Source organism: Hippocampus zosterae, chromosome 11, assembly GCF_025434085.1.
Source record: "Hippocampus zosterae strain Florida chromosome 11, ASM2543408v3, whole genome shotgun sequence".
NCBI lineage: Eukaryota > Metazoa > Chordata > Actinopteri > Syngnathiformes > Syngnathidae > Hippocampus > Hippocampus zosterae.
The window spans coordinates 14,171,845-14,194,172 of record NC_067461.1 but is presented as its reverse complement, the minus strand read 5'-3'; the positions used below and the strand labels follow the sequence as shown (position 1 = coordinate 14,194,172).

Here is a 22,328-nt window from a genome sequence, read left to right as displayed (position 1 = left end):
TGTCAAAAAACACGACAGCTCTGATGCAGCCTTGTGATGGTGGCATCCTGGCGCTCATCTGTATCAACTCCTAAGCCAGGGGTTAATTGGTAGGGGCACCTCAGCCTGCTGTTTGACAGTGACAGGTGTGGGTGTGCTGCTTCGTTGTCTTTGGGCCGCTGCCCTGCGACTACTGACTGGCAGGACTGCACTTTCTCCTCAAGTTACTACACTCAACTCAGCTGCAGAGGAACAATCGTGACTTGACGTACGGAAAGAAAAACCCTACTTGACCTCCCCGCAGAGAAGAGCACACCTTAAATCTTGAAGTTAAATTCCACTTCAGGTTCCACAGATGAATAAAAAGAAGCCACAAAAAAAAGAACTAATTCTTCCATTCTTTCATTTTGTCCTCGATGCAAAATGATCAGGGGATTCATGATGTTGAAGTTAATTTAACAAGGGACAAAGTTTGGATTCCTTCCTAGTACGTCTGGATTGTGAATAAACTACGATCCATCGATCCTTCCCGGGCCACCTCCAAGCTAGAAACGGCTGTCAAAAGGATGCCAGGGCCACTTCAAATGGCCCATCCAGATGTGGAGGAGCATTGGCTCTAATTTGAATCTTGCCATGCTTTTCAGTCTCTTTTGTCCACCGCAGGCCTGCCCTTAGACTGTTTTCTAAAAATCCACTTAACTATACAATGGATGAATAATTGGATTTATTTTTATTGCATAAGGTCATTGTTATTATGATTAACTGGCGAAAGGAGTGATGACTTGAATCGTTACATGCACATTGCACATGCACGTGTGCCCATGCATGATTTAGTGGGCCGAGGGCTTTTGTTTTTTTACTCTGAATAATTTGCAGTTGTTGTGTTCAACTTCTTTTTAGCACGTTGGCACTTAATAAAAATGGCGTATTTTGATTTTCGTTTGGGGATTTAAGGGGTGACAAATGTATGAGGTCTGTTGACATACTTAGGTCGCCAGCAGCTCATGAATGAACGCACTTACAGTACATTGTCTGGTGCCATATTGGCAAAACAGTAACAATGCTCCAGTCACACATAGATCTTTGCTTCTTCTACCTACCATATGTGAGTGTGTTTAAATGTGTTCAAGTGAATGGGAGGAGCCGCTTCGACAGGCGGCTGAGTTCATACCCACAATGGCACAAACTGCCTTTTTAAAAATGTGCCAACTTGTGTGCACCTGTGAAAGTCCCGCCTCCACGTAGATTTACGACCTGCCAGACTTTCACCTGTGACGGAAATAGAGCACTCAGTGTCAAGTGAGCTGAAGCGTGACGCAGAGTGTGAGTTCAACCGAAAGGCGTGTCTAGACAACCTGCAGAAGACCCCCATTTTTCCCCCCTTTTCTGTATCCACAACTTTGTCCTTTTCTCAGCTACTCAATTTTTTTGTAAAGTATGAAGATTGATCAACTGCAAAATCATTCCATTTACTCGATAATGGTAATCACATCACTGTATCCTTCCCAGACTTAGTGAATCACAAGATTCTTGAATCAGTATACATTGAGTCAGGAGCTTACTTCCATACCACCTCAGGGCATTCAATAGGAATTCTTTTCCAACGCTCGCCTTGAATCCAGAGATGATTATTTGCTATCCTCCAAGACTTGGTTTCAAACCATTCCAGTGAGAGATAAAGGTTCACGCTCAGTTAAAGTCAACAGGAGCAACCACATCATTACCAAATAGAAGACAGAAGTTCATGCAGGTACATGAAAACGGTTCCTCAAGAACACCTCTCCTTTTACAAAACTTATAAAGTGTATTCGAATTTGTTAATTAGTAAGGAGTGGGAGATGGGTGACTTAATTGTGTCAACATCTCACATAGCACCCGCTGAGCAGAGGTGCTAATAACATGGTGAGATCCAAGGCAGTGACTATTGGAGCGAGTGTGATGGATGATGCAGTGAACGCTTTGTGAGGTGGGTGGTTTGATTTCTGGGAAGTTTTTAAAGCAGCCATCTGAGCAAACAGGGTTGCTCTGTTCGACACAATTCACACATGACAGATGCCGCTTGGATGCTCCCAGAGAGTCTTGTAGCTTGATCTCAAATAGCATTTTCTTTTTTTCTTTTCTTAATTGCCTCTCTATTTTGTATGATATTTGCATGACACGTATTCAAATATGATAAATGGCACTGCAAAGCATTTTGTTCATTTAGAAAATGTACATTGATATTACATGACTGAGCTAACCCTCCGAAAATAACGTTCTTGTCCTGGTGATACATTTACAACATCGGTGCAGCATTCACATCCGGTTTTAGTCTTTAGCGTGGAAGAGATAATTACTTTTTTTTTTCCAAATGCATCCGTCGCCACGGAGACCAGACGTCTCACCAGCGCTGGTACATTTCTCCCTCCCCCAACCTTCCTTCCTATCCTCACCTCCCGTCACCTCAGCACTCCATCACCAGTGATGTACATTGAAGCAGACTGAAAAGATTTACAGTGGATGATGGATGAATGTATGTGTGAAAATGCACTGTATGTTCAAGCAAAATATGTGTTACTGTGCCACATGGGAGCACAAGGAAGCCACTGGGCCTTACCTGGAGCTGTTTGTTGTGTTTGTGGCTATGTCAGCTTCAAATGACACTCATTTATAGCTGTCAAATAACTGACTTGAATAAAACTAATGTGCACTCATAAATGTGGTATTTTGCTATCAAACTGGTGATGATACCAATTGAAAGCATATACTGAATCTATATTTTTTGAACAAGAGGGGAAGTGAATCAAAGTTACTGGCTGCTGCCTTTAAACGGATGGAAGCCATTGTCAGGGGATTTAATAATTAAAGTGTGTGTTATTAATAATAAGATCACACAACTAGACACAAGCTGCTAGTTGCCGTGAAATACACCAGCTGTTCGGGAAACTTGCAATATTTTTCTCAAATGTCCGGTGAAAACAAAAAAGAAATCTGAATAAAGGGGCGTACAAGCTGTCAAATAACTCATATGAGAGAGAAGGAAAAGTGGGGAAAACAAATTGCCTGATAAAAGATATGAGCGCATGAGGTGGTGGGTGAGGACAATGAATGTGACTCCTTGGGGGTGGTTGTTCTGTTTATGCCTTGTTTTTTTTTCAATTCCTGTTGAAAAAAAGGGCTACTGTGTGCTGTATGTGCTAACATGACAAATATATTGGCAAAAAACTTACCTGTGCAGCCTGTCTTCCAGTAGCTCAATATACTTGACGGCATTGTCTTTCAGCTGGCTTTCTACATGAAGAGAACAAAAGAAGAAAACAGCACGTTGAACTCAATTTACTTCAGTTTCTACACAACGGTGACAGGGTACTTAGCAACTAATCACAACTCTAATATCATTAAAAGCCATTATCCTGAAGGATATTGTGGATTTTCACAGTTGGCGGGGCTATTGTTCGACAGTGTAACAGAGGAATAGCTGTCTCTCTTTGTCTCAAGACGAGCACATATGGTACTTGATAAAAGATGGATTGGAACTTGAGATGGTTCGAGCGAAGGAGAAGATTTGATCGGTGCATGTCATACGGCACCAGTCTTTCTGCAGGGCATTCAAATGGTCGGCGAGCGCGTGTTGCTTTCTGCAGCACCCTGCCAGCTTTCAGCTGTGCCGTGAGCACGTAGACGCAGGTTGGCTGAGCATTAGTTTAGGAGTTAGGATGAAGGGCGCAGGCAAACTGAGCGTCGTTAATGAGCTCATGTATGAAACATGAAAAGTTGCCCCCCCCTGGAGCAGCACATTTTAAAACGCAATGGGAGACATTTATATCAAACTGCTCCCTCATTCGAGGTTTTTTTCTCTCGAAAATTCTCCTATATCTAGATCTAGATATAGGCTAATTTTCAAATATACCTGTATATTTTTTTGGGGGGGGGGCACCTGGTATCTGCCAGAGCCATCCACCCAGCTTGGAGGTTACTGGCACCACAGTCTTTTCCCTGCACATTTTCTCACTTGTTCTATGTATGCTTTGCCTCCCAGAACCTTGCACCCCGCTGTGATATGCAGCACCATCTCTGTGGCTTCTTTGCACAGCCTGCATCTAGAGTCAGCTTTTAGGGCCCGTTCTCGTACTGCTATGATAAAACTATTGATAAAACTATGACAACCCTGCATAGTACACCTGATCTTTTAATTGAATCTGTTAAATATAATTGGCAGAGATCTGATTTATGTCAGACTATTTTTTTTTTGGGGGGGGGGGCTTGATTACCCAGAGGGAACCCACACAAGTGTGTGGACAGCATGCAATCTCCACATAGGAGGGCTTGAGTAGAGTTCAGTTCCAGGACCATTCAATTATGAGGCACATGTGCTACCTACGAATACAATGTGCCGACCCACATGAACTCTGTGGCAGATATTCCCAATGTACTAATTCCACTATCAAAGGTACCAATGCTTATATTTAGATCTCACTGAATGGTGACAAGAAATCTAATTGGTATTTGGCATTATGCTGTAGTTTGACGTGCAATTTGTATTATTGTCTCAATGGTAGTTATTAGACTGTGTCAGCTCCGGTATGAGACAGGCGACAGGCAGACACAGCAGGGAGAAAAGAAAAATGGTTGAGGAACACACACTTACTAAAACACACACATAGTTCTATCCACACTTCTGTGCAAGCACAAGACAGATAGCCAGGCTATTTCTGGACGCTGCAGGTGTATGGAGAAGGAGAAATCCCGTCTGAGACTCTCAGATGGTGTACATGGACAAGGCAGCTCACTTACCGCCACTTTAATTGCTGTGTGATATCATGTCCTGCATGAATGTCTCGCACATTAACTTTCATCCATTCTTTCATTCATTTATTAAGTAGCATGCAAATAGGCAGCCACTGAATGATACATGGGGCAGTCTTTCCGCCTGACTTTGGATGGATGATTGAAGGAGAGATGACAAAGTGGGCTTGGGCTTGAATAAGAGCAAGAGCCACAGCCAGATTTCGATATAATTTATTGCAATAGAAAAAGACCCATGAAATGAAGATCGGTGATGCAGACGTAAGTGTATTGAGTTCATATTTCCTCCTATGCAGATCCTGTTATATGCCGAGGAGAGTCGGCGCGCCATCTTGTCACCATGCCAACCGCAGGCAAAACTAGTGAGCCTTTGTAGGCATTACAGATGAAAGAAACCTAATAGAATGGGTCCAGGCATCAAGCAGCAAAACCAACCCCTGTGCAAAATGAACCCAAGCAATGGGTGATATTACCACTTCCTGTAGGTCCGCAGGAGGCCTTGTCATTTGGCAGAACATGCGAATAAAATCTGTACTAAAAAACCATTGAGGATGAGGAGCCACTGTTGTCGTCCGTGATACATGAAGCAAAGCTCACCCTCCCATTGTGACAATGATCTCAGCAGGTGTTCAAAACACTGATTCCAGATCCCCATTACTGGCTCCAAAAAGCCATCCAATCATAATACATGTAAATACATACATTCTGATGATTCATCACTTCCAATTGACCCATTTGCTTTGACAGGTTTTAATATTAACATTTAGTTTGAGTGGTTAACTCATTCAGTACCAGACAATTTTGGACTAAGTCTGAAAAGACGTTTAAAAACGTCTTTAGGGGTGAATGTCTTAAGTAAAAAGTAATTAGCTCAATGAGATAAAATCGAAAGTTGATTAAAAAGTAGATTAGAATGCATCGTATTTATCGAGACAAAGCAAAGAGAGCAGGTTTACATGCAGCGATACACAAAGTTAATGGATTATATGAGCATTTGAAGAGCGCAGTAATTGAAAATGAATAATACAGTAATTTCCTTACTGCCTCGTAACAATACCGAACATCTGTGGGGCTTCCGTGTTGTCTAACAAATTAAAGGCATCTCTGTGCTAATGCAGCGCCAATGATATGCATGTTATAAAAGCCTGAGCATAATAAGACAGAAGAGCAATTGAGTGTCTTTGTAACTGAGCTGAAGGCATTGGCTGTGATGAATGTGTTTAAGCTTAGCTTGGGTTGTTTGAGAGCAAAGCGCTGAGGTAACACAAACACGCTCTGCATTATGCACACACAATGAATGCACAGTGCGGATGGACGGAGTAGCAGCACTGGCATTTGAAGAAAGGGGGCTCGGGCAATTGTGGGACTACAAGGCAAAGCAATACCCAGACAACAGCTGGCACAGAGAACATATTGTGGGACTATGCATGAATGCACACAAGGAACCCAAAAGGAGTCAGTTGACAAAAAAAAAAAAGTGTCTCCGCACACATCTTTATGGTTAGAAGCAGTTTATATTTTAGCAATGCACCACTCTGCCTTATGCCGATGTCAGACAACACCAATCAAGCCTGATTTTGAGCCGACAGATTTGTCACAGACAAACATAGTTTGTTCGTGTGCTGTCTGGACTGAATCTTGACAGAAGTATGCGACAATTAGGTGGGGTCTGGTCGATGACAGATTTATAGTGTGATTCTCACCCAATCCAAGACACAGAATGATATTTATCTGGTAGTCTGACAGCACAATCGTGAATGACAAAAAAGTCGTTGTTTGACAAGGCCACCAAACGCTGCACAGCAAATGCTACCTTGAATCAACCCGCGTGAATGCCGTTATGCAAATATATACTGTATATTGATTGATTGATTGATTGATTTACTGAACATAGAAACACATTACAAGTTAGAAACTGGCAACCGGTTAACTTTGGAATATGTTTCAAAAACCTCATGTTCACTTTCAGGGCCATCCATAATGTCATCCCACAATACCCGTTGTTCATGACACAGATTGCCACCACATTTCACACACTTCTATCCACATCCTCTCCACCTCACTGCCCACCGCATCACATACCTCTCCTTGGAACGCACTAACATCTGACCTGAGCAACACAGGCTCCGTTTCCCTTTTCAATTTCCCTCCCAAATACTTTTTTACGTTGATGTTCTTGCCTTTTTGTTTTGTTTTGTTTTGTTTTTTGACACGGTATATTACAGTTTGAATTCGCTGATGGTATAGTGGTACACTTGTCTGACATGCGTGCAGACAGCATGCGATCGGTTTCCACTCAGTGACCGTGTAAATAGTTGTCTCTATGTGTGTATTGGCACTTGGAACTGGCGACCAGTTCAGGGTGTAGTCCATCTTCCGCCGTAAATCAGCTGGGATAGGCTACAACATCCCTCGTGTGTTCTCATTTGTTGCTCTGAAAGGCACCTTAATCAAACTAAAATGATTGCGAGTGAACCGACACTAAACTGTTGTTCCTCTTTCGCATCCCGGCTGTCTGTAAATTTTTAAACGAGTGTGTTTGTATGGGTTTCCTCAGTCATCTGCCTTTTGCCCGAAGTGAGCTGGGACAGGACCCAGCAACCCCCCGCCACACCCACGACCCGCGATCCTGTTCAGGATAAGCGGTGTCAAAAGTAAATGGATGGGTTTTTACGGTTCAAGCAAGTCCTATGAGCAAGAAAAATAGGCAGAGAAGGTCCCGTGCTTAAGTACAGAAATAGTTGTTCTCACAGAGCAGACCGAATATATGCACGCCTGTGGGCAATGTTGCATGCTGTGTTTGAATGTGTTTTTGCTCTCTGTGCATTATAGTCGTAGCTGTTTAAAGTTTGTAATTACCGCAACATGTATGCTCATTTCCAGTATCCCATCTCCAAATTAAAAGCCCATTTTTTCACAGAATGTGTCCTTAAAAGGCAAAGGTGCATGAATGCATTTTGTCATTTCTCAGTGAATAGTGCATTGATTAATCCAAACGATAAAATCCAGCCTTAAGCAAGAAATGAGAATCAGAAGGAAAAAAAATGGGGCTGATTAAAATTAGAATGATTCAGAGCTGATGAAAGACAACACTATTTAGTCCTATTGTTCAAGACAAGGATCTGATTTGGAGAGACCTGCGTATGAATTGATATTATAAGTACCTTATAAATTTCTGCATAACTGATGGAAGAAAGAAAATGTTGCACCAAATAACTAATGTCCCGAGTTCCTGAGTTGAAAAAAAAAATCCCCTAAGAAAAGGCCCAGAGGGCACGGATGTGTTTAACTGAAAAAAAGAACAATGGACAAAAGACATGCATTAAGATTCTCCATAATTCTTTCTCTAGGCTTGCTCTACAAACGGTGTAAACCTAGCCTCGTGCTCACTGTGAAGACCAACAATAAGTGGTCGCGATTTTAATAATTTACAAGTCAGATGGACATGTGATTTTACAGTTCTTTGTCCGTTAGTAATTACTGGTAACTTGCTCACTGTGCAGTGTGGTTTGAAACTAAGACATTGATTGACAGTGTGGATTTGTTTAATAGGGATTTCTTTGGCTACGCATACATTGGGATATCTGACATCTTGCACAATGGAAAGTCCCATCTCATACTCAATCACAGGAAGAAGATAATACCACAAAAAAAAAAACCTTCAGAAATAAAAAGCAGGAAACACTCTCCTGGGTCCACTTAGCCACTTTAGCACTCTCAATCATACCAAGCCTTTTTTTTAGAGAAGTGCTGTCATACCTTCCATCAAGTTCTCAATAGAAGCACCCTAAAAGTGGCAGAGTAATGAATAAATCATATACGTATGCCCTCGGCATTACTATCAAGCACTCCATTAAGAGCAAAATTGCATTTGTGTAATAACTTTGAGTGGCAGTATTTGGATGTGCACTTCCATTCCCAGATACAAAAATGATTGGCCAGAGTCCACCCAAAAAAAAAAAAAGCCAAAAAGCAGAATGAAGGTGACCTGGGTGGCCATGTTAAGAAAGAATAATGTAGCTGGCGAAGACTGAGCAGAAGACAAGCAATTGAATGTTTGACAGAATAATAAACATTGGGAGCATACTGTTTATGTCTTCTATTAAATAAGGATTAGCAGATTTAAACAGAACACATAGTCAACACATTCACATCTCATTGTCCACACTCCTAGAGGTCATTTACCCTTCAGTCTGGTCTCTCAATTATTTATTTGCAAATTTAGTATCACTCAAAGTCTCTCTTAGGGACAAAATTACACTCCCTACAGAGAATGAAACCTCTGCCTAGAATGGGTTCCATATTCATCAACACTCACAGCAATGGCAATTAGGAGCATAATGGCTCCAAAATCCAAAAGCCCCGCTCTGAACATGATGTCAGACACTCAAAAAGATGAAATCATTTCCTAAGTGTAATGCTTTAGATCATGACCATCGTGCTTTTCATAGCACTATGCGGTGCTTTTCAAATAATGCACATCCATTTGAATTGTGATGAGATGATTTTAACCTTGCGGGAGTGCGATAAATGCAGTAAAACGAACAAAAGCCACATAACTCCCCCATTGACTTGCATATTAATTTTCTTCATTTCACCCAATGAGTGTTAACAACTTTTTAAAACTCTTCTGAGTCAGTCTTTTTTTTCCCAAATTTTGAAAATTAGCACATCCGCCCTTTTTCACACGGTGCATCATTCTGACGAATGTTGCATGGATTTTATATTTTGTATGGTTTTGTCATGAGGAAGATTCAAAACATTCTGAGTTCTATTTTTGTGACCATTACAAGTTTCGCGTAAGGGCTTTCACCGGGTCGGGCTAGGCTGCAGATCTAGAGCGCTGACATGACCAACAGCACCCACAAACCCACCTCCAGCCCGAGCCACGAAGCAGATGATTGACACCGGAACACGAAGGGGAAGATGGATCAGACCCTCAACAAGATGAAATCATTTCCTAAATGTCTTGCTCTAGAGCAGGGGTGCCCATTAGGTAGATCCTGATCTACCGGTAGATCTAAGACAGGTCCCAAGTAGATCCGAGGAGTGTCGAGAAGAAAAAAACAACCATATGTGTGTCTTTGTACATGTTAGTAATATATTTTGTGTGTTAATATACACTGCACCCTAATCATCTTATCAGTTTCATTTTCACTATTTTTTTTAAATAAAATAAAGAAGGTAAATCTTAAATTTACGGTGGCGCGTGATTACGTCCCCGGAAGTTGTTAGCGCTCAGCAGTTTGCAATTGCAGCTTGTGATCAGAGCTGTTGCGCTAAATCTTTTATCGTTATGATTCTCATTCAGTTTGCTTCTTGTACAATTCACTGAGGGCACGAGCAAAGAATAGGAATCTAGAAGGGCCCAGGGAAACACTTTAAAACAGTACGTGTGAGCTACGATAGTTAACAGGCTGCTAAAGTGTGTGGCACACCTCCGTTTCAGGCTGTTTCTCATCATGGCGTGCGCGTGTGTGTGTGTGTGTGTGTGTGTGTGTGTGTGTGTGTGTGTGTGTGTGTGTGTGTGTGTGTGTGTGTGTGTGTGTGTGTGTGTTTGTGTGCAGTAAGGGTAGATCCTGGGAGGTTAGTTGATCGAAAAGTAGATCTTTGATCCAAAAGGTTTGGGCACCCCTGCTCTAGAGCTTTTGTCATGAATATAGTGTTCTTAAACGGTGTACTGTACATCCATTTTTATTGTGATGGGATGTTTCTAGTCTTCTAAGAATGCACTAAATGCAGTAAACATCTCAGTGACCACCTTGACTTTTGAGTCCAAAAATAATTTCCAACCCTCACTCTCCAATGACTGATACTATGCTGTTTGTGGACTATCAGGTTCCAGCTTGTGTGGGCCAGAACCTTATTACCAAGTTGGCTGACAGTTTAATGAGCCCCTAGCTTGGTGTCAGCAACACATTGAGAAATTGCTGCTGCTGCCATATTGTGTGCGCCCACTTGAGCATTTGAGCAAGGCGAAAAACCAGTCATTAGCTCGCCATCATGTCCCAAATAGTGATGTGTTATCCACCTGATTCAGATTCCTTTGTCTAGCCTGAACATTCTACTTGGCTTCTTTGTGTGGCCCTCAGTGCTGAAATGTGCATACTGAGGCACCTGCATTCATGATACAGTGGTATGATATACAGATTGCTGGCGTTGTCATTTATTCGTCTCGTGATCGATGTGGGCCCGAATGTCTCCGAGGAGCATTTTTTTTTTTTTTTACATTTTAATTGCCACATGTTGACGCTATTATAATGAGGAAATATAACTAAAATGAATGGACACGTTAAGGTCCATACAAAAATCGCAGCCTGTAACAATGAAAGTGTGCCCCCTAGTGTCAAGAGATCACACATTCAAGCGCAGACAGTGGCCCAACACTAATGGCCAGGCTGTAGTCACTAATGATCTGGATAGGGGAAGACAGAAGTCTGATTGAACACATAGGGGCTGCTGCGATAGCCTCACTACCTGCATTGGCCTCTCGTCACTTTCCCCACCCTCCCTCTTCATGCTCCCAGCTCAGTGCCTCACACAGTGAAGTGACCTTTATAGAGATCTGCCTGTGACTGATGGATTGGAGGAGCACTGCAGGCGGTGCCATCAAAATGCAAAGCCAAGAGGCCAAACCCTATAGTTAGCACTCCAAAAAGGTAAAAGGTTGTTTTAAGCAGCATTCAGGTCTCCCGTAGTGCTTCTACATCATATCGGCAGCGTGTGACTCAAAGGTAATTGGCTAATTCACACAATCTAAAGTGTATTTCCCTTGTTCGCACTCCACCTCCTCTTAACAGCTGCCAGTTCTGATGCAAACTCCCCAAAGACAGGGTCCCCACAGACAGACGGCAAGCTTTCAGTTCCTTTGCGAGAAAAGTCACCATTCATTGATGATGTAGAGTCCCAGCATGAAGCGACATAAGAGCGGACCTCTCTTAAAAGAGTGATCCAAATTGCTATTCGTATTTAAAAAGGTGTTTTCATTGCCAAAGGGAGCTGCCTATCAAAAATGGAACAATCGTTCAATGTTCATGTGACCAAACCTTTAATAATTATAATTGTATCATTATTATGTATTTTGTTTTGCAGATATGTTATGCATATCAACAGTTACACAATGTATTACTAGGGCGTTGTCACGGTTTTTGACCAACAGGTGTCACTGTAGGGCTCCACCTGCAGCGACACGCCTGTTGGTCATTACGTCATTAGTTGTATAAAAGGACTCCCGCCCCGACCACTCATTGTCGGGTCGTTGTTTGTTTGTTGGTTCCTGTCATGCTTGTTCTGTAATGATGTTTAGGTCATGTTTCTGTTACTAGTTTTGAGCTTCAGTCATGTTTTTTGTTTGATACTTTGGATTCGTTTTGTTTTTAGGACTTGTTTTGGATTTCGTTTTCTGTGTTTTTGATAATACATTTCTTCAAGTACAACCTGCTCCTCCCTCCTGCCTGCTTTTTGGGGTTCACCACCACCTTCTTTCTTTCTTTCTTTCTTTCTTTCTTTCTTTCTTTCTTTCTTTCTTTCTTTCTTTCTTTCTCTCTTTCTTTCTCTCTTTCTTTCTTTCTCTCTTTCTTTCTTTCTTTCTTTCTTTCTTTCTTTCTTTCTTTCTTTCTTTCTTTCTTTCTTTCTTTCTTTCTTTCTTTCTTTCTTTCTTTCCTGATTGACATAAAAATGATCTATTTATATATAAATACATCACTTGGGGTAGGACTAGATATGTTTTTTACTTCTTCCTACTCCTTTGAACATAATATTTGTGTTGTATGATGACTGATTTCTCTTTCCTTTTTACTATTTTACTTACCTTACTTTCTGTCAATTTATTACTGTATATGTTTTTATGTTCAATAAACAAACAAAACAAACAAACCATGCAACGTAACAGGCGTATTATAATTCACCCTTGCGATTGGCTGGCAATCACTTCAGGGTGAACCCCGCCGACTGCCCATAGACGGTTGCGATAGGCTCGAGCATTCCTGAGAATAAGCGTCTCAGGTAATGCATGGATGGATAGATAAATAATTCATCCTATCATTATACTTATCTATCTAGCCCGCTAGCTAGCTAGGCAATGACATCATCATGACATCATTATAACAGCTTGCTTTTCTTTGAACGTGATCTTGATCTTCATGCAGAAAACTCTACGAACAACTAGCTAGCACTGTAAAAAGAAATATAAGACAGACATTCGTGTGTTCTGTTACTCCCACGACCCGAGCCTGGATATGTAGTCGAGAATGGATGGATGGATAAATATTAGTGTGTTTGAATGCCTGGTTCTCAGTATTTACACAGAACATTAGATTTTTATCTGTGTATGTTCTGACCCTTTGTGGAAAACCACAAACTGGCCTAAGTGCCAAACTAACTATCAGCAGCTGGAGGTTGTTATAGGTTGCCATAGCCTTGTTGACTTTTAAGAGTCGTTGACAATAATGCGGAGGCTAAATCTGCTTGATTATTGTTTCCTATCGTTATTTCCCCTTCCTGAGACAGCCTTCCTCCGGGGGACAAACGTCTAATCCGAGTGCAGACAGACTCACCATGCTGCACCTCCCTGTGCTCCAGCTCCTTTCTGAGCTGCTGCCGCTGCTCCTTCATCCTGGCCAGCTCTTGGCTGCTCCCTGAGCTGAGACTGTGTAGCCTCTTGACCAGGGCCTCCAGTCGCTCCTGCTCCTGGTACACCGCCTTGATCTCAGCCTTCAGCTCCTTGGCACTGCTGAAGTCGTTACCTGCAGCAGTGCGCCACAGAAACACATTATTGCATAGACCTGTCATTAATGAATGACTTTTACATTAACGGTGTAATTAAATGAAGTTAATGGAGCTTGGATAAGTAGAGTGAAACCCTTAAGGTCAAGCACATTCCAGGACACTGTTCATCCTCTAATGTGTTTGGATTAAGAATACATTTTTTCCCATGGGAAATAATGGAAATACAATGAATTGGTTCCAGGGTCCAAGTATTGCCATCATAAAACCTTTATTAACCGTGCAGGAAAGTAACATAAAAGGGACCATTGAAATTAACCATATGATGAACATGTAAAGAGAGTTTACTGCTTTGAGGTGAGCCGTTTTACATTTTAAAAATGCACGCTTTCTTTTATCATTAATGTCAACTTATTGCTTTACAGTTCAGAAGATCTTGGTTTATGAATACAAGCTTCCTTGCATGTTCCCCACATACATGCATGAGTTTTCTGAGTCACTCATACGTCTTCCCAAATTCTAAAAATATACATGTTAGGTTAATTGAAAATATGAAATTGCCCATAGGTGTGAGTGTCAATGTATGTGTGCCTGGAGACTGCCTGGTGACCAGACCACAGCTGACACACACAAACACATACATAAAGTAATCTGTTCTTACAAGATGTGGTGCCTTTCATTCAATCATGAATGGCAGACGTTCGACTTCTGGATTTTTGTGCAATGTGAGAGGCATGTTTTGAAGCTTCTAATTTTTTTTTGGGGGGGGGGGTCGTTCTAAATTGCTTTTAGAATGTTTTGGGGTTCACTCTAAGCTAAGAGGGCATGACAACGCAAGAAAGGTAGAGTCACCTGAGATGGCGGCCAGTTTGGCTTCATGCAAAGCTAAGAGCTGAGTTTCAGTCTCGCTGACTTTCCTCCTGAGGCTGCTGCCCAGCTTCTGACTCATAACCACCTAGAGAAAGAAAGGAGCAGGGAGGGGGAAAGTTAGTCACTAAAAGGCACGTGGATCCCAGAGGATGCACGGTTCATTTCCAGCTCTGTTGCCATGTTCCTTTCCAACTCATTCTTACAACATGTCATTAATTCGTTTCGATTCTCCCTCTTCTTTGAATACACAGAGGAGCCTGATGGTGTACATGTCTCTAACCTTTAGGAAGACAAAGACTTCTCCGCCTTTCATGCGCATGTGTGCAAATGTGAAATCTCCATAAAAGGTGCCATAGTAATGTCAGACAGGAGAAAGGCACTGAATGTCACCGGGGATGTGACACCTCAGCTCTTGTGAGCTGATGGCAAGTTGATGGCTACTGATAAAACCTGTCTGGCCTCCATCGGCCCTTTAAACTCCTGTTTTTATCAATTGTAGAGGAGACAACCAGACACAATGCCCACAACTCAGCTCAGCATTCATGGCTCAAAGGGACGCGAAGCAGGATTCGCCTTTATGTTTCTTTCTTGAACCTGATACTGTTTTGTCCTTGACTTTGAAAATTTTGTCAAATGGGTTGGTTTTCCTGAGGAAGAGCATCCCCAAGGGGGTTTCAAGAGCATCTCCAAGAGGGTTTCTTCACACAGAAATATAAAAATGCGTCAAGCTTTTATAACTCTATTTAAAGCTTCATACAAATTGGGAGCTGTTTCCAACATACAAGGCATTTATGTAATCAGTGATTTATTTTCGAGAGAGAGAAATTTGAAAGCGAAAAACATGTTTGATGAATCACTCTAACAGCTGGTGTACAAAAAAATGAAAGCTAATTTGAAACAAAACAGTCACCTCTGCAATTTCCACATGAAGCATATATAGATCAGTCAGTGGGAAATGCCAACCTACGAGTGGCATGCAAGGTCACTCTCAACCTGAAAGTGCGACTGCGTCAGACTCGCCTGATAGCCCTTAAGCAAGACTCGACTTGGTATTCATGGCGGGATGTAGACAAGGTACCACTTAACAACAATAAATAGGTTAACAATGAAGCTATACACTCAGTCAGTCATAGAGACGAGCTCTGCATGACTTTTTTTCTCTCTACCGCCGCACTTTAGTGAAATCCCGGATCTGCAGTCCTCACTTCTCGTAAATAACTAACCAGTAAAGGGAGAGATGCTACTCCTGCTAAATGTCAGCTCACTATTTTGGAAAGATATAGGTCTTCTTTTCCAGTGAGTTAGATCACAACAATATACATGTGTACATGAAAAGAATAAATTTCCAGGATTAACCCTTCAAAATTGTACCCTTCATTGGGACTTGACAAATCACCCCCAGGACATTACAATGTAGAACCACACTAATAATGCCAGATTCGTTAGTGTTGGGGTCCAATGAGTGACAAACTATTTTTAGAACCGACCCATGGACTAGTTTAGTACAGTATACGCTGTTTTACTTAAGAGTGACTATAAACTTTGAACACTCTTGACTTCTCTTTGTTTTGTTTTGTCTCTTTTGTCACAGAAAAGACGAAACACAGATGCACTGCATTTTTAACAGGATACTTTCAAAACAACATCTTCTGCTGATTCTGACCCTTCCACGAAAGCCATGGAGAGTTCACTGCCTCATCAAATAGAAATAACTGCATGAATACAAACCCAGACATTTAGCAAGCGGATTTATCAAGCTGAAGCTGATGCAGAGCGCATCCTTTCAATTTCAACATGCCACTCATTGAAATTCATACACATTCACTCATCCCCAAAGCCCCCCCCCCCCAAAAAAAAAAGCCTTACTTTGGCAGTAGCTTCCTTGATGGATAGATTCAATGCCTGCTCCTGTTCCTGAAGTCTACAAAAAGGAATAAAAATGTTACCTCACAATCAAACAGGTAATTTCATATTTTGTTATCTCCATCCAGAAATGATTTCATCTAACATCTTCACATTTGAAGGTTAAATAAAATGTTTGCATTCAAGACAGTTAGTGACTTTTCAAAGTTTTTTAAGGCTGCAATGAAAGTTTCCGTGCATTTATTTTACCCACTTGTGATCACGCTCGAGACTGAAGAGGAATTTTACACAGACCAAAGTTTGTGAGCATTGACACAAACCTATCAAGCATGCGTGATACATTTTAGTGACTCCTTCTTTTGATTTTTATGGTGACAAACATGGGCTTTGTTGACTGACCTATTACTGCTGATAAGCGTGTGAATCATTGAATGATATTTCAATCAATGATGAGTGTTAACAAACAGTAAGGTCGCATTTTTTAATTGTGAAAGAAATTAGACTATTTAGTAGCCGATAAAACGCAGCATAAAATTTGTAATCAGAGACAGTGTATTGCTAAGAATTAGTGAACCTTTATACAAAAAAAATTTGTTCAACGGTGGTGAAATGTGTCCAAACCGCCAGTCTTCTTTTCGTAGGAGCAGGGTGAATATCTTTCAACAAATGAGAAAAAAAGATCTCGATGGGCATGACCTGCCCCTCCCCCCCCATAAATGCAAAACGGCAACACAATCATCTTGCTGACCTGAATCATAGCACAACGAGATTTGCAGCTGAATGCCCAATCTTGGGTGGAAATTTCAATCAGTTTTGAGAATAAACGCATTCTGTCTGAGGTGAGAGTATGTCAGATATTAAATTATGCCAGTGATGGTGGATCACGGCACCAGGAAGGTGATAAATACAATTTACATGTCTTTCTAACAAGTGTTGAGACAGAGAGGCATCCTCAGAGTGCCAGCTTGTGAGCTATTACCATTAGAGATAAAAAGTAATAATTTGCATCTGATGAAAAACATTAACATTCAGAGCAGTGTCGAGCAGGTGTGAGAGAGGAGGAGTTGTAGGGGATGTAAAGAGTTGTGTCACTATACGTTCTCTCGACGAGTCCCATTTTTAACTCATTCAATACCAGCCAATTCTGGACCAAGTCTGAAAAGACGTTTAAAAACGTCTTTGGGAGTGAATAAGTTAAAAGGTCGCATCTTCATTTTGGTGCCGTAGCAAGTCTAGTCTAGCGTGTTTGGGACCATGATGTGCCTCGATGGGTCTTCCAGGGCACAGAGCTACCCCGCCCAAAACGCACCTGATAATTTGGTAACAGAAAGTGGACTGCAATAGGCATAAATACAGACGCATCTCCATTTGTGTGCCAGAGCAGGTCTGGTCTAGCGCGTTTGGGATCGTGATGCGCTTCACTGGATTTTCCAGTGCTGCCACATTTTATGAACTAAATACAATGCATGTTGTGAATTTGTGGTGAATGTAGCTGTTGAAATCTGTATGTGCAACACAACTCCTGTTTTCCTCTTTACGAGTCACTTGTTTGTGGCGACATGCTCTATTCTGGTGAACAACCTCAATCCAAAAACAGTTTTATGAATATTAGATGAATGTAGCAGGAAGGCAAAGATTAAAGCTCTGGACAAACATGTAACCAACTCAACATGGGCTTTTGGTAATGAAAAAAAAATACAGTTCAATATACTGCCCGCTGAGCTGTCACTACAACTGACAGTTCTCTAGCACCTTCATTAGGTAGCTGAAAGTACTGCAGGAATTGTTGCCACTGTGAAAGGAAACAAACGGAGCTTCTCACATTTGACTGAATCGACATTACCATACTTTAGCACTGATACATTTAATCTAACCTGAGCATGGAGGGAGGAAGAGAGACAGACATCTGGATGCGGTTCTCAGACATCACGAGATCATGAAGTGTTCCGCTCATGTCTCTGAGCTGGGCCGAGCTGCAGCTCCTCAGCACGGATCCCTCCAGCTCCTCAGCCTCCATCTGCTGCTCCTCCTGCTGGATCTGCTGGTCTAGACATCGACTGCGATCCTTTAGTTCTGCCAGTCTCTGCTGCAGCTCTTCGATTTCTTCCTGCATTGCAATCGTGTACAGAACTTTACCAAAAGCACAGAAATATTTTGTTATGCACATACTCCAAGATGGGATTAGGGTTTGAGGAGATGTCAATAAACCAAATATGACCTTGCATTAAAAAGACTCACATTTAACATAACAACTTTGACCAAGCTACATACCTGTCAACTTTTCGGAGCGCTAACCTGTATAAACTACCCAAAAAATCCTTATAAAGAGCAAAAAATCCTTAAAAACATACCAAAGCATTTTATAAGTCAAAATAACGGCAGAATAAAAACCCACAAAATTTGATATTTGATATTATTATCAATGATATTTATTGTAGATATGTCTGGTTAATGTCTAATCATCATTCTACTTAGTGGCTTTACTGTGTTCAGAGTTGTATTCCTGCGTTACTTTTTTCACCAACTCCAAATGCTGCCCATCGGCTCGAAGTTACAGCATCAATTCATATTACTTTGGAAATGAAAGCATTTGAGTAGACTAGCACCATTCTGGGCAAAAGCAAACAAACTACCTGTTAGGGGGGAAAAAAGAAGGAAATTTTCAGAATCCGTATGATTTGTGCGATACGGCCATATACGTAAGATTCACCACAAAATCCGTATGGTACTCCGGCTTCCTTCCACAGTCCAAGAATATGCATGCTATGTTCATTGACAATTCTTACGTGTTCATATGTATGGATGTGAGATTGGCTGGCAACCAGTCCAGGGTGTACCCTGCCTTTCACCCAAATTCAGCTCAATAGGCAATGGCTCACCCTAAACCATGATGAACAGAAGTGTTGTAAAATAAGAACGGGTGGCTATTACATATATAATACGCTTATTGAAAAGAAATTAGACTGCAAGTGAATGACAATCAGGTTTCCTCAGGTTAGTGGGGATATATTGCAATTAATCTGTTACCAAGCAGTAGAGACAATAGATGAATGGATTAAAAAAATAAAAAATTAAAAGATGGAAAAAAAAACCATCCATTTGTCCATTTTCTGAACTGCGTGGGTCACAGCCGTGCTGGAGTTTATGGCAGCAGTCTTCGGGCAGCAGGTGGGGTACAGCCAGTGACAGGGCACACATAGACAAACAGCACGCTCACAATCACACCTATGGATAATTTAGTGTTCAATGAACCCGCCATGCATGTGTTTGGAATGTGGGAGGAAAATTGGAAGAAAAAAATCCCCAAATATATTGAAAGCCTGTGCTATTAGGAGAACTGAAATTACCTCTACTGTCCGTTTCTCTTGTATGAGACGATCTCGACGGCGCACTGAGTCTGACGGCTCTCCTCCATCGGATTCTGCTCCTGACCTGCTAGATGATACAAAACACAGTCACCTCTGCAAGTTTTGATAGAAACGGAGTGCTTGATGTTTGAGTCGGTCCCAAAGGCCATCTGTTTCTTTTCAAGTATTTTTCTCAATCTCCGAGTCACTCAGGGGTCATCTAAAAACAGGATGACCTTTATGAAAAGCTTTGACATGTTCAGCATTAGTGTGACGGGTAGTCATTTGAAATCATCTGTTATCTTATCCATCATCTCTGATGGATAAGATAAATAGGTAACTATTGTGTTTGGGCTTTAGGCTGCATTTCAGTATGCAAGCAGCAGAGTACCTCTTCCTGTCACAAGAGTGATGTTGCACAACTCTGTCAGTGCCTGGTTTTTATAACATCCTCTTGAACAGGATGAAAAAAAACCAGTACATTTTTTGGACTATTTAATTCAAAACCACTGAGTGTGATTCACTGTGATAAACAACACTGAAAATGTAACCCTGCAAGTGTGCATGAAAGAATAACGAGGTTATAAAAGCAGATCATTACTGTGTTTATAAGAATACAGCCAAGTTTGCGCTTAAAGCATATATTTTTTTGCTGGGTAGGTATCACAATGTTCCTCTCTTTATTAGACCTTAGTGTTCCCAGGGAGACACAGTAAATGATAAAGATGATTTTTTTCAGCTGTTCTGGGAATTCTGCGTGGAAATATTCAGGACTACGATTAATGGAAATGTAGGTCAGCATGGGGCCCTAGTGGTTAGCATGTCTGCCTCACTGTTCTGCAATTCGGGGGTTCAATCTCAGGTAAGGGCTGTGTGTAGCTTGCATCCTTTCCCCATGCTTACCTGAGTTTTATTTCCCAAAAATATGCCGGCTATGTTAATTAAAGGCTCTTATCCATAGGTGTGAGTCCCCAAAAATATGCCGGCTATGTTAATTAAAGGCTCTTATCCATAGGTGTGAGTCTGGTTTGAAATATTGTTTGTCCAGTTATTGGCTGGCGACCATTCCAGCTAGTACTCAGTCTACAATCCAAAATCATCTGGGATACGCTATAGATCGCTCACAATCGTAATGAGGACAAGTGCTATAAAAAGGATGAATGAAAAATCAGCAAAATTGTACAGTGGAGTTGGAAAAAACAACTCATATCACTTGGCATAGTATCGGTTAAAACAACTTCGGTTAGTAGCTACAGCACACTTTCAAGGTGTGGCGATTCTCCCATCCAGGATTCTGACACACCCAGCATGTGCAACCGTCAAAGAGGCATGTTAAGTATGAATGAAATATAACATGGCCTGAATTACCTGATCTTGTAGTTTTCATGAGATGTGAATTCCACAGTAGAGTTACAACTAGAGCTGTCAGTTTAGCGCGTTTTTATTGGCATTAATTTAAATGAATTTTAAGGGGATTAATTTTTTTCTCGCGAGATTAACGCGGCACACGTCACAAGCGGATGTTACGTTTCTCTATAAATACACCAGAAACAAAACAACGAGCGCGCTGCAGAAGTCCATGCCTATGTCCGTTTTGCCAGCCATGGCAGCGGGAGACACCGAAAACGGATACTTAAAGAGTTTATGAATGGAAAATTTACTTTTAAAAAGTTGCCAGATTGCTCCACTGACAAGACCAAAGTTACCTGTTCTTCTCTCTCTGTGTATCATTCAGGTATACGATGTATGCCACTGACGCGATTGTTACTTGTTTGGAACTGTTTTGTGTTGAAGGTTATAGTATTCCGTGTTCATATAAATAGAGCGGGTGGAGCTTCTCTGTGTTCTTCTCACAGTGACAGTGCGCTACAGTGTTAGCGACCTAGCGAAAGTAAAATGTCTTCAGTGTTGTCATCGAACCAAGTGTAGTCATTCGAAATGAGGTCTACACAAAACCGTAGAGAGACTTCCGCGCAAGAAGGACCAACACAATCAACATAGCCTGACTGTGTTAGGGGGAGTTAACCCCCACCCCCTTTCAGAATGGTTTGCCCCTGCAGCACGGGGGAAGTGTGTGTGCTTGTTGTACGGCCGGCAGTTTCCAATACAGCGGCACATAATGAACACTGGTGTCCGGTGTCTCGTTATTCTTCAACAAACATACAGAAAAAGACTGCTGTGTTGAAAGCAAACTTGAGAAAAATGAAGCATGCAACCAGGGTTTAAATCCACTATAGGCTGAGTACTAGTGTACCTTAGATGTGCACTTTATAATGTTATATTGCTCTGTTTTGATTTTATTAAAAAAGTTGTTAAAGTAGCTTTTGTGTGACAATATTTTTTTCACCGTTATTTTTGGACAGTAATTTTGTGTGAGAGATTATGTGTGAATAACTGCACCAAGTGAAAAATGTTCATGTAAAATTGAAAATCGAAATTGTTATTTCAGTTAATATTTGCATTTGGCACATAGAAAACTGATTCATGATTCAATGTTGATGAGAGCATTAAAATGGGGGAAAAAATAGGACAAAAATGTAAAAGGAAATTCAGAAACGATAAAAATGTGTGAGTAATCACGATTAATTTTTTAGTTCATTTGAGTTAATTATGACAGTTGCATTTTTAATTAGATTAAATATTTTAATCGTTTGACAGTTCTAGTTACAACAGATTGAGATTTTATATTATCGTTCATTTTTACTTTATTTTGACTTTTGTTTTTGTTTTTCAAATTAAATTAGCTTTAATTAGTTTTTA

General features: G+C 41.1%; 1 protein-coding gene across 2 annotated transcripts in view; it reads right to left on the bottom strand.

The window, feature by feature from the left end:
• disc1 (DISC1 scaffold protein) overlaps nt 1-22,328 on the bottom strand; it is a 43,843-nt gene that overhangs the window by 13,401 nt on the left and 8,114 nt on the right. For both annotated transcript variants that reach the window (XM_052080451.1, XM_052080450.1), the window contains 6 exons: nt 19,569-19,653; nt 18,096-18,328; nt 16,225-16,279; nt 14,341-14,443; nt 13,320-13,508; nt 3,189-3,249 (listed from right to left, as the gene is read on the bottom strand). In XM_052080451.1, coding sequence (XP_051936411.1) covers nt 3,189-3,249; nt 13,320-13,508; nt 14,341-14,443; nt 16,225-16,279; nt 18,096-18,328; nt 19,569-19,653 — 726 coding nt within the window. The remainder of the gene's footprint in view (nt 1-3,188; nt 3,250-13,319; nt 13,509-14,340; nt 14,444-16,224; nt 16,280-18,095; nt 18,329-19,568; nt 19,654-22,328) is intronic.